The sequence below is a fragment of the Monodelphis domestica genome, chromosome 4, assembly GCF_027887165.1.
Source record: "Monodelphis domestica isolate mMonDom1 chromosome 4, mMonDom1.pri, whole genome shotgun sequence".
Lineage (NCBI taxonomy): Eukaryota > Metazoa > Chordata > Mammalia > Didelphimorphia > Didelphidae > Monodelphis > Monodelphis domestica.
Window position 1 is genome coordinate 135,671,799 of NC_077230.1, and position 16,600 is coordinate 135,688,398.

Sequence of the window (16,600 nt, forward strand, 5' to 3'; positions counted from 1 at the left end):
ATAGAATGAGTTACCCAATACATAACTGTCTAATTATGGTTTATTCCTGGGTCAATATATTTCAACAGTTTATATGGCTGATTGAAAAAGCTGATGTGAGCATACCATACAATAATGTATGCAGGTACCAAAATAATGGAGGCCATACTACCACTCTTCTCTATACTTAACAAGAAAGTTTCTGAAATATCAAGGTTGGTTCTCAGCACCATGTTTTTTCAAAGAAATCTGACCTATGTCCAAAGGAATCAATTAAGAAGAGGAGGAAATCATGGTCTACAAGACAGCTTCTCAGTCCATCACCCGTCTTGGGGCTGCATGTTAATTGATATTGGAGATCTGATTACTAGCATTTTGCTTAGCTGTGAGCTACCTGGTAACTGAGTGGTCTTCCCACTCAGGTGAGATGTAGTACAGAGAAATATTTCCCCTTGCTTGAAGCAGTCCAGGTCCCTATTTCCAGGTGTCCAGAGTCTTGTAGTACCTTCCTTCTTTCTAATCTATTCTATTCTATTCTATTCTATTCTATTCTATTCTATTCTATTCTATTCTATTCTATTCTATTCTATTCTATTCTATTCTATTCTTTCTATTGACAGCCCCTAGAGCTTGTGAAACCTCTACCCACCTGCTCCTTATCCTGGAACCAAACCACCAGGAACTTAGAGTCTCAGATCCCTCCCATAATAGTCTATCCCCCCACTCATGATGCCACCATTGGACAAAGCCCTGGCTGCAGCTCAGCTTAATTAAAACACTGGATTCTTGCCAGATTAGACGATCTCTAAAGTACTTTCTTATTCTATAATACAGATAATTCCTACAGTGTTTCTAAATAATATTGCTATCTTTCCTTCATTCTGAAAACCAGGAAATTAATCAGTAGAGAATAGTGAGTGAAATCCCCACAAATAAGTATTTTTAAAATTTGTTGGAGGTGCCACTCTATGCTGGGATTATTAATTGTTTTATTCAATTAACTAAGTTTTTTATAAGATCACAAATAATTACTTTTTTTTGCTGAATCATGTAAATTTAATAGCTTAATAGTGTTGTGTATGTGTGTGTGATTTTAACAGACATATGGCCGTATTGGCTACATATATTCATGGCAGTTTTTTTTTTCCTTTTAACCATTAGAGAAAAATGTTTAGCCTTAATCATCCCATTAAGTGTCATTACTCAAGTCTCAAGCTAATTATGTTCTTTTTACCAGAGAGTAGCTGAGATTTAAGGTGTTCTTATAATGGCCTATCTGGAACTCTGCTTCTGCAACTCTCTAGTCCCCTCAGCTGGGACCACCTAACCTCCACCTACAGGTCCTGCTCTGTACCAGACTCTGGGAACAATCTAGCCTCAGGCAGGGGAAATGTAAAACTAGACAGAGGAGCTGGTCTCCAGGGTCCTTTGCACCAAGCCATAGTTTCATCCCAGGATTATATAGCTAGAAACCATTTCCACTCAACCTATACCAAAAGAAATTTGCCCTATGACATAAATAGCAAGTAGTTTTCCGGGCCTTATTTGGATCTATAATATCCAGCCAGCTTAGCTGCTGATCTCCCCTTCACTTTACAGTATAGTTTCAGGTACTAGAACCAAGCCCCTGCCTTCTACTTCCACTTAGCAATATTTATGAAGTAAATAAAATGTGGAAGACACGGACAAAATATTCCTGCTCTCAAGGTGTTTACATTGAAGGTGGAAGGCCTACAAGAAGTGAACATAGAATTTCAGAAAATAAAGCATATGTACCCAAATGGCAGGGTTCAGAGGGGGCATAAGAAATCTTTGAGCTATAAATTCTGAAAATCAGAGGCTGCACTACTGACTTCAAAGGACTGTTTCCACCGTACTAGTACTACTACTTCCACAGTACATTCTTCTCCTTTGAAGCTCCAATCTCTATTAATTCTAAGACTGTTCACAATAGAAGAATCATTTGATTAACTGGTACTATTAAGTTATTTCAGTTATATTCAAATCTTTGTGACCCCATTTAGAGTTTTCTTTCCAAAGATGCTGCAGTGGTTTGCCATTTCCTTCTCTGGCTCATTTTAGTATAGTGGTAGTCTCTCGGTGATCGAGAATGAAGATTGTCTTTGTGCAGTTTCATCTACGGTGTACCCTCATGTGGCTTTGGAGTCCAAAGGCTGAGGCACACAGTTTGTGGCACATGGGGCATGGGACGCCAGCTGTTATGGGAGGTGCGGGTGTGGCCTGGTGTCGGCGTTCAGGAGCAGCGGCAAGACGTCGATGTCGCTCATCTTCAAAGGTGGTGGCGGCCTGGTGAATGTGGGTCCTCCAGCTGCTTCTGTCAGAGGCAGCGAGTTCTAGTTGCTTCGTTGTAATGCCAGCCCACTTCAAGTTGGACTTTAGCTGATCCTTGAATCTTCTCTTTGGTCAGCCTTGTTTCCTGAGTCCAGCTGACAGCTCACCATGGAATACCTGTCTTGGTATTCGCTGTGGGTCCATGTGGATGGCGTGTCCAGACCATCGTAGCTGGGCTTTGAGGACCAGGACTTCGATGCTGGTGGAGTTGGCTCTGTTGAGGACTTCCTGGTTGGTGATTCGGTCCTGCCATTGGATCCTCATGATTGACCGAAGGGAGCTTTGGTGGAATTGCTCCAACTGTTTCATGTGCTTCCGGTACAGTGTCCATGTCTCACAGCCGTACAGGAGCGAGCTGAGGACCTCTGCGTTGTACACTTTGAGCTTTGTCGCAGTGCTTACACCTCTGTGTTGGAGGACTTTGCAGCGCAGCTGCCCGAGTGCCTGGCTGGCCTTTTGGATCCTGGCATTGATCTCGTGGTCTAGGGACCCGTCGTTGGAGATGGTGCTGCCCAGGTACTTGAAAGTGTTGATGTGAGAAAGCTGCGTGCCATCGATTGTAATGCACGGCTGGTTCGTTGGCCTCCCTGGTGCAGGTTGGAACAGCACCTCTGTTTTGCTGAGGCTGATAGTCAGGCCAAACAGTTTTGTTGCGGTGGAGAACCTGTCCACAATGGTTTGGAGATGATTTTCTTGGTGGGCCATGAGAGCACAGTCATCTGCAAAGAGAGCATCCAGGATGAGTCTCTCTGTTGTCTTTGTTTTTGCAGTCAGGTGGCAAAGGTCGAATAGTGAGCCATCCAGTCGGTATTTGATGTAGACGCCCAGGTCTAGATCCATCACAGCATGTCGTAATACTTGGGTGAAAAATAGGTTGAATAGTACCGGAGCGAGGACACAGCCTTGTTTCACGCCATTGGAGATGTTGAAGCGATCGGGAGTCTCTCCACCAGATAGGACTTCCCCTGTCATGTCGACATGAAAGAGCTGGATCAGTTTGACGAATTTTGCTGGGCAACCGAGCTTGCTGAGGATCACCCACAATGCATCCCTGTTCACTGTGTCGAACGCCTTTGTCAGGTCTATGAAGACAATGTAGAGACTCAGGTTCTGTTCAAGGCATTTTTCCTGCATTTGCCTCACTGTGAAGACCATGTCGATGGTGCTGCGATCTGGTCGGAAGCCACACTGTGATTCAGGCAGGTTCTGCTCTGAAACAGATGACAGGAGTCTGTTGAGTATAACACGGGCGAGGATCTTTCCAGCAGTGGAGAGTAGTGAGATGCCTCTGTAGTTGTCACAGGCTGCTCATGAGCCTTTGTTCTTGTATAGGGCTACGATGGAGGCATCTCTGAGTTCTAGGGGCATGTCTTCCTCTTCCCATATGCTGGTTAGTACTATGTGGAATGCCTGAAGCGCCTTTCCATTTAAGGCCTTGTATACCTCTGTTGGGATCCCATCTTTACCGGGTGCCTTGCCTGCACTCATTTGTTTAATGGCTTTTTGGACTTCCTCTATTGAAGGAGGGACATCAAGTTGTTCAATGGAGCGGTTTTGGGGGATCTGGTCAAGGAAGCTTTGGTCAACTGAAGAGGGTTGGTTGAGAAGCTGACTGAAGTGTTCTTTCCACCTGTTGCTGATGCCTTTTTATCTTTTATGAGAGTGTCACCGTCAGAGGATAGCAAGGGAGTGGTGGTGGGTTTTAATGGCCCATAGACAGTCTTGAGGGCACTGAAAAATTGTTTGTAGTTTTTCATATCAGCAAACCGCTGGATTTCTTCTGCCTTTTTTTCCCCACCATCGGTCTTGCATCTTCCTGATCTCACGCTGCACCATGGATTGGAGAGACTTGAATCTGTCCTTTCTAGGAGCAGAGTTTGGGTTATTTTGCCACTCCATAAAGGCTTTGTTCTTCTTGCTCAATAGATCTTCAATAGCAGTGTTATTCTCATCGAACCAGTCCTGGTGGTTGCGTTGTTTTGGGCCTAGGGCTGTCTTTGATGTTTCCTTCACTGCATCTCTGAACTGGTTCCATTTCTCAGTTGAGCTTCCAGTGAGTGATCCCTTGGCAGACAGCTTGTTGTCCAGGCAGGACTGGAATGTTTGCAAATAAGATGGATCTCTAAGACGACTTACGTTGTAAAATGCACGAACTGTCTGGGCGCGTTTTGGATGGCGAGGCGCAATGCACATTTGAAGAGTCGCTCTAACCAATTGGTGGTCTGTCCAGCATTCAGCTCCTCTCATGGCTCTGGTGATCTTTACATCCTGGATGTCTCGCTGGCATACAATGATGTAGTCAATGAGATGCCACTGTTTTGATCTTGGGTGCATCCACGTTGTTTTATATTTGTTCGCCATTCTGAACACAGTGTTTGTGATGGTGAGTTCGAACTCCGAGCATTTGCTGAGTAGCAGTAGGCCGTTGTTGTTCATTTTGCCCACGCCGTGTTTGCCAAGCACTCCTTTCCATCTTTCATGGTCCTGGCCAACAAGGGCATTGAAGTCTCCTAGTAGTATCAGCTTGTCATTTGTGGGCACTGAGTGCAGGAAGGCACTCAGGTCAGAGTATAACTGCTCGATGGTCTCCTCTGTGCTGGTCAGTGTTGGGGCATATGTGCTGATGATTGTGGCATACCGGTCTTTGCTGAGAGGCAAACGGATCTTCATGAGCCTCTTGCTGATGCCCACAGGCAAGTCTGGCAGCTGTTTGAGCAAACTGGTCTTGATGGCCAGGCCAACACCATGGATTCTGTCTTCATTTGAGGCTCTACCTTTCCAGAAGAAAGTGTATCCAGTGGTGGGTTTGCTGAGTGATCCCTCTTCTGGTAAGCGTGTTTCACTTAAGGCTGCGATGTCGATGTTATATTGCGCCAGTTCTTTACCGATTAGAGCTGTTCTTTTCTCAGGTCTTGGGATATTCTCTCTATCAAGTAATGTCCTAATGTTCCATGCTCCTAGTAGGAGTTTCTTTGTATTTTTTCTTTGATTACGACCGCTTAAAGGGGATGACCCGCCAGCCGCGGTGTGCTGACCGGGTGTTTGTAGGGCAGGCAATGTTTGGGACACCTTTTCTAGTCCCCTCCCTTGATTAGGGTGAGCAGTGCTGTCCTAGAGACGGCTGCTCAGTCGCCCAGGATGCTGCCAAATGTCCCTGCTGCCCACAGGGTCGAGTGACCATTTATAGATGAGAAAACTGAGGGGAACATGGTGATGTAGGACTGGAACTCAGAAGAGGGAAAATGGTTTGTGTGTATAAATATATATGTATATAATGAATATATAATACATTCTATTATATATTGCATTTTATTATATATTCTATTAGATTATATGTCATTCTATTACATATTATTTTATGCTATATTATATAATATATTATGTTTTGTTGTATATTATTATAGAATGTATTATATTATATTATATTATATTATATTATATTATATTATATTATATTATATTATATTATATTATATTATATTATATTATATTATATTATATTATATTATATTATATCATATTGTATTGTATTGTATTGTATTGTATTGTATTGTATTATATTGTATTGTATTGTATTGTATTGTATTGTATTACATTACGTTATGTTACATTATATTTTACATATATATATATATATCATATGTGTCTGTGTGTGGAAATCATCTATTTTGAGATATTATTTAAACTCACCAGAGCTGATAAATTTCCCAAAGAGATGGTTCAACAGCAAAAAGAAGACCCAATACAAAACTTTGGAGTATACCCACAGTTACAAGAGTAAACAGCAATGATTTAGCAAAGGAATTTTAGTAGAAATTAATAGAAAGGGTAGAAAAGAACTAAAAGAACAATATCAGGAAAAACCCAAGGTAGACATCAGTGTCACATTGCACAGAGAAGTCAGGAGTAATCTGAATTGATAAATGATCATCACATTTGGTAATTATGTAATCAATAGTGACTTGGGGAGAGTAGTTTCAACTAAGAGATGAAAATGAGAGCCACTTTGCTCTTTTATGAATTTGTGAAAATGAGGAAAGATGTATTTTGATGATGGCTGGAAGTAATGACACTGTCACATTAAGAGTTGCTTATTGTTGCTGTTGTTTTTTAGGAATATGGGAGGCACATGTTTTTATAGGCAACAGGGAGGAAATGGGTACATAGGAAGAGACTGAAGATTAAAGTGGGGGGATGATTGTAGGAGCAATCTCCTGGAAGAAATGAGAAGTTCTGGAATTGAGGGTACTTGAAAGGGGTTTGGAGTTGGTAAAGAGAAGAGCTACCTCTTCATTAGATCCTGGAGTAAAGGAAAAAAATACAGAGGACAGGGAACTTGGTGATATAGAGGAACAAATAAGAGAAGAAAGAAATAACCTCAAATTGTCTCAAATGCCCTCACTTTTCCTAGCAAAAAATAAAGAGCTCTTAAGCTCTGAGGGTTAGAAGAGCCCATATGATTTCTTAAAAGGAGAAGAGAAAATGGGAAACTACTGCTGTGAAGGATGTGGTAGAAAATCAGTAATGGGTTAATAAAAGGGCTTTCTGCCCTGGTGTTAAAAAGGTGCCTAGTTGGAATTAGAAAATGGAAATCTGAAATAGACCTAGTCACCTTACTTGCATGTTTTGTTGTTTGTTTGTTTTTTTCCTAGCTCCATTCAATAGCACTTGAGATAGAGATGAAAAAGAATATGTTGCAAATAATCCCAGTTTGGACTTTGGCTAGGCATGGGAGTTGAGGGATTCAAGAGTAAAGAACACAGTTAATTTTGAAATGATTATTTCTAGAGTCAAGATAAAAGGAAAGAAAGTGAAGCCAGAAGTGACTGTCTGGGGAAAGTACTGAAGAGTAGAGGAATTGGAGGTCACAGTTAGGAAAATAAATAGCTTTAAAAAGAGTAAATCATGCAGAGAGGATAGAATAATAGGAAGTTATGATCACATAAAACAAAAATTCTTAACCTGCATAGATTTTAGAGATCTATGAAACTGAATGATTGAGAGAAAAATTGTATCTCTTTTTTTCTCACGAATCTCTAACTGAAATTTAGCAACCCTTTCAATTATGAATGTAGGCAATAAAAAATCACTTTGAGGAAAGGTTTATAGGTTTCACCAAAGGCATCCATGACACACAAAAATGTTTAAAAATTCTTGCAATTGAGGAATTTCTGATTTCCTGATCCTAGGAGAAGATTTCATAATGGTGAAACCAAGAGAATGAACCTATGTAGGTATGGCTGAGGTAGAGTTGAAGCTAAGTAGACTAAGAAACTGAGAGGAAAAGGATTCTGAAGGCAGTACATGAATGACCAGTTCCCCTGTATAAATCCAAGAGATAGGGTGGAGAAATAAATTACAAGCCAAGAATTAAACTTGAGAAGGAAGAGGGAATAACCATCAGGTAATTAATTGCTGACAAGATATCAAGTGGATGCTATAACCATCAAGTACAGGATATATTCAGTTCCATTTAGCCACATCTGTGGAGAAACACACAGGATCTGAAAGCAGAAAAGCATCACCCAAAAAACTCTTAGCACTGACTCCTATTCCTTAAGACTAAATTTCTCCCTTAATCTCTCCTTGTTTATCCTATCCATGGAGTAATTTATTTCTATGGGATAATATAGCATTTCAATGATGACTTCTGGCCAGTGGCTGCTGTTGGTTTTAACTCCCTTAAGACATAGTTAGGAGGTAGCTCAGTGGCTCAGTGGATAGAGCATCAGGCTTGGAGATGAGAGGTCCTGGGTTCAGATATAACCTCAGACATTTCCTAGCTGTGTGACCCTGGGCAAATTCCCTGTCACTTAATTCCTATTGCTGAACCCCTACAACTCTTCTGCCTTACAAATAGAAAGTATTCATTCTAAGACAGAATGTAAGAGTTATTTTCAAAAATAAAAGACACAGTTGGCATGAAGCCTTATCTTGTTGGCCATTTCCTCTAAATCACAGAAAAGAATTCCAGGTGTAGTAGCTTCAGTAAAGCTAGTAGCTTCTGCAATGGTTTTGATTTGAGCCTTTGTGGTTTCTAGTATTTATTTGAGAACTATTGAAGATTGTTGCAGCTAAGTGAATATTAATTACTTTAAAAGTATTTTTCTACATTTGAAAAGATTCTTTATATTTTAAATGTATATAAAAATAAAATAAATTTATATAAAAATAAAAAGCATCATTATTCATCTCAATCACAATTTGCAAAATTTGTATGTGTGAATCAACCAACATATGATGACAGATAGATATGGTCACCTATGTTGTAAATATATATTGTTTTATAGATAGCATTAGAAAAGTGCTTATTTTGATATACTGAGCCTCTACTTTTTCTTTTCCTTTCATTTTTCCATTGCTTTTCTGTTTTCTCTTGGTATATTGTTACAGATAATATAGGAAGTTAATATTACCTTATTAGGGAAAAAATCACACAATTTTATCTTCCTTTGAATGTGTCTTCATGATTTCATTAGTATAAAAATACTCCCACTACTGATTGAGATCATGATTTCTCTAAACCTTGCTAAGTTGTCTTCTTGACTGCTATGAAAAATAAAATGTCATTGCTAGGTGGCTAATCTCCTGGTGATGGCACTTTGTACACTTAATGTCTTGTCCTTGGAAAAAAGACATAATCCTTTGGTTTCCTAGAATCTACCAGTATTTAGGCTTCCCTGACATATGTGACTTCCAACCCACTATGAGCCTTAGATTTGAACTTAAACAAGATTTTAAAATTTCTTTTGATGAATGTCAGGTTCCTTAAAAACCTTTCCTCTGATTTGAATTTTTATGTGATAGTTTTATGCACCTATGGAGTAATACCGAAATCAATTAATTTGGAGTCAGACAATCTCAGTTCAAATTCTAGTTCTAATACTTGTTATTCATATGACATTAACAAAAGTAGTAGATCTCACTTTTCTCTTGTGAAATTACAGGACTATATTATTTGCTTGTAAATCTTCTAATTCCAAAATCTTTGTTTCGCCATGACTTTCCTTCTTGTTTTTAACTCAGTTTTGTCACATACAAATGTGCAAATCTTTATATTCTAAAAAAAAAACACAAATTATTAATGATTTATTTTTATATTTCATGGTTAATATTAATTTTAAATTGTAAAATAAGTGGGAATAACAGATATTAATATTCCTGTTTTCATTGTATCTTAATGCTTTTAAAATTATATTATAAAGAAAGCTCCCCAAAGTCGTGATATTCAGAAAAATTGAAAATCTGTCAGAATGTAAAAGTGGGGATTACATGGGTATGGAAGATGTCACATATCAGAGATTTTTAATGTATTGGTGAATTTTCTTGGATATTTTCTTTTTTAAAGTATGTATTACAAGTTATAGTTGGAAGGGGGCAAAGGAAGGATAAAGGGGCAGCTATAAGTAATATAAAAATAAAAACTATCAATAAAAATATTTTACAAAGAAAAATAACATTTTTCCACATTTCTTCCTATACTCATAGCTATAATATTTTTTTTCTGATCATCTATTCTCTTTTATAGAAGAAGGAAGTGATTCCCTTTGAACATTTGCTTAAATTTACTTAAATTTAAATTTAGATTTTTTAAGTCTACTTTATTCAAATTCTGGAAGATCTGTTTTCATTGAGCTTTGCTCTTGGATTTCCCATTTTTAGTATTATATTTTTCATAGTGCTAGGCACCCAGAGGCTGAAGTAATACTTATTGTTTTGATGACTTTGCTAAAACACTTGATGCCTCAGCTTCTACTGTTATATAAAGAGGAGGCTCCCTGTAAAATGACTGTGATGAATGAGATTTTCATTATATTAAAGAGAAGGTAGATGCCCAGAATTTTAACCAGTTAAGTGTATTTTTCTGTTATTGAGAGCATTCTCTATGTTCTAAATAATGTACAGTAAACTTGGACTGTGTTTATATAGCACAGTAAACTTTAGTCTAATAAATAATCTGTTAACAGGCAACATATTTTATTGAACATAAAGTTGTCTTGTTGATATTTTGCCAAAAACTTGGCAAAGTTTGGTAAGCTTGTTTTCAGTGGATTATTTTTTCTTTCAATTGCATTTTACTAAATATTTTGGTCAAACAAATACAATAGCCCATTCCCTAATTTCTACCTATACGCAATAGGATTTTGGTCTAGATGAGCTTTAAGGTCTTTTCGAAATTCATATGATTCTAATTGCTTGGAGCTTATGTATGTAATTGTGTGCATATAATCACTGTAAATTGATCTGATTAATTGGGTAGTTTCTAATGCACCTGTGTGATTTGATTTTTATGTAGTCATGTGACCCCCACTCGATGCAAAGAAGGAGTCGGTATCTCCTAAGACCTCCACTTAGTTCAAGGACCTGTGCTGAAGACTCACAAGTACAACCTTGTATTCTTAATGAAAATTGTTTCCAATACCATTACAATATTACAGGTATGTTTTGAAACTCATAATTGTGTTATATTTCCCAAATATTTAATTATGGGCTATATACACATCTATGTTTATCTCCCTGGATAAGGTAATACAAAGCTGAATTTTTGACTTCTTTTTATTTTTAAAAAATGTTTAATAGCCTATGATTCATCTTGACTGATTATAGTTCATAACCATTAATAATTGACATTCACAAAGAACCTTGAAATTAGCAACGTATTTAAGTTGCTTTTTTTAACTCCTAACAACCCTATGAGGTAGATATTACCCTTCAGTTTTACAGAGGAAGGAATTAAGATTCATATAGTTTAAGTGACTTTCCTTTGGCCATCTAGGTGACAGCTGATAGTTGTCAGTGGGGTCTGAACCCACTACTCTTGACTCCAGGTTTCACACTTGATCTAGGGTACCATGTTTCCATGATATGGTTGTTAGTTGCATTGGTGGTGCTGGTGGTCATGGTGCTGGTGGTGGTGATGATGATGACAATGATGACGGGCAATTGTTATAGTGTGGGCAGTTTTGGCATGAAGAATACCTGGATCCAAGTATTATTTCTGGCATCAATAGAACCCTGTGACCTGGGCACTTAAGGTCTCAGTAACTTAGGCAACTATTTAAGACTCTAAGTAATAACTAGAGGGATATTCCACATTGGAAGGTCTTCATATTGATGAAATCATAAGTATGACTCCCTTACTGATAATAAACATAATAATAATAGCTGACTTTTATGCAAGGCTTTATTTGTTTTTTAAATGTCAGTTGGAGATATTTGAAATGAAACTACAATAAAAAAGATGTGGTACAGTTTTAAAATGACATTTTATTAAATCAAGATGATCTGAAACAACATGAACAAGGCCATTTAGAAAATAATATAATCCATTCATCATCATCAATTTAGTTCTTTTAAAGTCTTCATTGTTTTAAGTAACATGGCCTTGTCTACAGTTCCCAGTAAAGATGGGAGTGATGACTTTTAATAATGACTTTTTAGAGCAAATGTGAATCTCCTCAGATTACCAGTAAATTGAAAAGCTTTACTGAAGAGTCCCTGGGAAGAGAGCCCAGCAGAGGCAGACTTATGCAAACAACCCTGCAACATGCCATGTTGGGAAGAGTCTCAATGCTGTACCAGCAACTCTGTGTCCAAAAGGCCCCTTTTTGGGGAAATGGCAAAAAACCAACATTTTTTGATATTTGCCACAGCAGTAACCAAAGAAGCAATATTGATTTCCCCTACTAAGAAAAGCTCCGCACTAAGTTCTGGGGGGCCAGAAAATCTGTATGTGACAAAGACTTTATGTCAATATATGTCCTTTCAAGTGTAGCCTCATCTGCAAAATAAATAGTTTTAACTCATATGAATTCTACTTCCTTTCCAGCTACAAATTCTTAAAGTAAATTTCTGATCATGTACTAAATTCAGATTCTGTACTTTGAATTTTACCTATCCACAGTGATAGTCTTTTAAAAGTACTTTCCCCTCCACCATTATCATATTTTAAATATAAATTTATTTATTTGTTATATTAAAATCCCCAAGTTACTTCTTCCATCTCTCCCCTCCACCCATTAGAGAAGGCATCATTTGACAAAAAGATATATGTATATATAAAATTGTCTTGCTTCTTTAATAGTTCTTTCTCTGAATGTGCACATATGCAAATCATTCTTCAAACAATATTTATGTTGCTGTATATTGTATTCTCTTGGTTCTGCTCATTTCACTTTTCATAATTTCATGTAGATCTTTTTTATTTGTATTGAATAATTGAGATCTCTCCTTTCTTTTAAAACTAAATGAAATGGTCAAATGATTCTAAGAATGTAGTCTATTTAACCCAACCATCATAAGTGTAGATCACCTAATTATTATTATTATTAATTATTCAGGTAGTCCTATTGTACCTACTTGAACATTGTTCAATTGGATTTTTCCAGTTCCTTAATTAGTAACAGAAAATGTCTTTCTTTACGATACAGTGCTCTCTCTTGATTGTTCTACTGTCTATTGTCTGAATCTTTCTTCTCAGACTTCTTTGCTAATCTGTCATTCACATCCTTCTCTCTAATAGTGAGTATCACCCAGATTTTGTTCTTGGCCCTCTTGTTCTGTCTTCTCATTCTCTCACTTTGTGAACTCAATAACTCTTGTGGTTTTGATTATAATCTCCATGCAGATGATTCTTTCATCTACTTATTCAGTACAATATTTTTTTTATTCTGAGCTCTATTCTCACATAATCACCTCCCTATTGGATATTTCCAACTCATGATATGCTAGAGGTACCTCAAACTAAATATATGAAAACTGCTCTCCCCTGAATCTTCATTTTGGTCAAAGAAATCACTCTCTTTCCAGGCAGTCAAAAATGTTATAATTTATCCTTCCAGAAAATCTCACTTATTTATCCTTTTCTCACTGTTTAAGCCCTATTTCAGGTCCAGATCACCTTACACCTAGAAATTCTAATTGTCTCCTAATTTTCTTAAGTGTCTTTCTACATCCAATTTAGCTATCACTAGAACTAGCTTGTCTCTCAGGATTGAGACTGGAATAAAATAAGTCATTCACCATCCAACACTTTAAAAAGGGGACTTTACCTAGCAACAGTGGGAAAAGAATATTCAGCCAAGCACTTGGTTGTGATTCCTTTGACATCAGTTTCTCTCCTTCTGTGTTGCTTATGGGTAAGCCTCAGGGAAATGCAGGACCTCCTTTTTTATTTTTTTGTATAAAAGTGACCAGAAAACCACATTAATAGACTGAATCTTTGTCCCTTAAGCCAATCTAGCCACAAAGACAATTTCAGTACTTTAAAGGAATAAACAAATTCACACATTCTAGATAGATAAGAATACTGGTAGCTACTTTCCCTATCATATGACCTTTCCAGCCTATAGACTTAATGCATTTCATTGCCCTTCACGCATTTCAAACTGACTTTGCTATTCATCATATATGATCTTTCATTTCCCATCACTGTACCTCTGCACAGACTATCCCTCATACTAGAAATGCACTCCCTCCTCTTCTTTCGTCCCCCAGATTCCTTGTGTTCAGTAAGACCAAGCTCAAGTGTCCACCTTCTACATATATATATATATATATATATATATATATATATATATATATACACACACACACACACACATTTCCTAACCCAATCAAATGAAAGCCCCTTGAGGGCAGGGATTTATTCGTTTTTGTCTTTGAATGCCAAGTACATAGCACAATATTAGAATCATCATAGATATTTAACAAACACATTTTTCTGTTAATTAATTGATCATCCCTAAAGAATATCTAATTCTTAGTCCCAAGATTTGGACTATTTTAGGACACAGAATTATTTTCAAATGAAACCATGTTTTATTTGCTATTTTGCATTGTATATTCAATATAGTTTTACGGGGCAAAAAATATGAGTATTATCGCCATTTTATACATGAAGAAATTAAGGCTTGGGAGGAGGAAGTCCTAGGTAGAAAGTCATCATTTCTAAATTATTTTCTTTTGGGCTTATCTGTAGCTAAAATGTAATTCTAAGCTATTGTTCCTTTGTCAGCTTGAATGCTTTTGGATACTACTTTTCCCTACTGTAAGGAAGGAAAAAACAGGGAGTGCCAAGTTGTTTGAATATGGTCCTCAGCAAAATACACTCATGCAGGTTAACCATCTATTTCTGCTAAAAAAATGAGCAATGATTTCCAAAGCTGAAATGAAATGACTTTTGGATTATCTACATGACTGCTGCCCTCCACTAGTGCAGATAATCAAGAGTTGATTGTACTTTGCCCACATTTTCGGGTACTCTTTGCTGAACACATAATTATGTCCTTGCAGAATGGAGCATGTGCCAATTGAGTGAAAATGCTACCTGTGGACAAGGTGTCAAGACACGCCTTTTGAGCTGTGTGCGTAGTGATGGAAAATCAGTCAGTATGAACTACTGTGAACAGGTAATTCCTATAAGTTCATATATTATACACAATGAAAGATTTAAATATTTCTTTGGTGCCTACTGGGTATTTGGAATATATAAAAGACTACAATTTAGCAGCTTACATTTTAATGAAATTAGACGGGCATGCAAGGGACAATTAACTTTCACAGAAATGGGCAAAAAGAGAGGAAAGAGTTTTCATATTAGGGGGAAATTAATTTGGAATTATTTTAAAGAAATTCAGTTACTCCAGCATTTATTGAAGCCTAATTTATGCAAGTCAATGTTGGATAATTTTTAAATCATTGATTTGTAAGGGAAGATTATATACTCAGTTTGGGACATGTTGCATTTGTGGTACTGGTTAAATATTCCAGATGGGAGCTATTCAAAAGGCGGTTATAAATATAGTAGTAAAGCTCAAAAGCCAAACTAAGACTGGTTATATAAATTTAGGAGTAATATGCAATTGAAACTCTGAGAATATATGAAATTGCTAATAATAGGGAGAAAAAGAAATGAGGAATACCTAAGGCTGAACCTTGGGGAACATCAACATACAAGAGTCAGATGGAAAATATGAACTAGTAAAGAAGGATAAAAAAGAAAAGTCAGAGAAGTAGTGTTGGAAGGAAAAAGAGGGAGAGGTAGAGAAAGAGAGGGAAAAGAAGATAGAGAGAGAGAGAAAGAAATAGGCATTTGTCAACATAGTCAAATGCTGTAGAAAATCAAAGAGGAAAACAAAAACTTACAATCCTAGAATTTCAGAGTGGAAGGATGGCAGAGATCATTTAGTTTGTCTTTCCTCAGGCTTGGATCACCTTTACAACATTACCAGTAAATATACAAAAACCCTTAAATGAGCAAGTACTCAACCTGTAGTAAAGCAGCACATTCAATTTTTGAAGAACTGTGAACATTAAGTTCATCATTGCACATAAAATCTGCCTGTCTGCAATTTCCATGCATGATTCTTAATTCTGCTCTCTGTGAAAAACTAGAATAACTCTCATCCCACCTCTTCATGATAGCCCTTTAGATGTTTGGAGTCAGCTATTATAACCAAACTAAGCCTTCTCTTTTCCAGGTTAAGTATCTTTAGTTCATTCAAACAATTTCCTTAAGCCAAAGTCCCCAGTCTCTATCATATTTATCTTCTTGAGAGGTATATGACAACTTGACAACGTCCTTCTTAAACTGGGTATATAGAACTGAGAATAACACTCTAGATATGAGCTGATCAAGCCAGAGTACGAAGAGGCTGTCATCAATTTCATTTTGGACATAATTCAATGTAGCCTAAGATTGCATCAGGTTTTCTGGCAGCCATACAACACCATTGACTCATATTGAATGTGTAATGCACAAAAATCCACAGATATATACCACAGGGACTACTATCTAGCCATATATCTCTATCCTACATTTCTGAAAATGATTTTAAATCCATGTTAATGACTTTGATTTGTTTTTATTTTTCTCATTATATTAGCCTATTATAACACATAGGTATAATTATCAATACAGCTATATATCTATACATAAATGTTAACAGATTTTAACTTTACCATCAAACTGGTTTGTTATCCTTTCCAAATTTAAAAAAGATTTTGTCTATTTGATTAATTCATCATTAATACAATAAAAATAGTTCTTTGGTTGACTCTAAAAAGAACATTCTTTAGGTGGACATAAGACTGTTAATTATGACTTCTCTGATTCAATGATTCAACCATTTCTGCTTCACCTAACTAAAATTTCTTCATATTTTCCACAAGGAAACTATCAAATGCTTTGCTGAAGGCTAATTTATCTCATGAATTAATTTCTAGTCATGTTAAAAAAAAAAAGGTCTGGCATGACCTTTACTTGATG

At 36.9% G+C, this 16,600-nt stretch overlaps 1 protein-coding gene across 1 annotated transcript in view; it reads left to right on the forward strand.

Moving 5' to 3' along the window:
• The window catches only part of THSD7B (thrombospondin type 1 domain containing 7B), a 1,225,997-nt gene that overhangs the window by 1,148,444 nt on the left and 60,953 nt on the right, over positions 1–16,600 (forward strand). The window contains exons 18-19 of the mRNA XM_001364165.4: positions 10,628–10,769; positions 14,626–14,741. Of these exons, the coding sequence (XP_001364202.1) occupies positions 10,628–10,769; positions 14,626–14,741 (258 nt within the window). The remainder of the gene's footprint in view (positions 1–10,627; positions 10,770–14,625; positions 14,742–16,600) is intronic.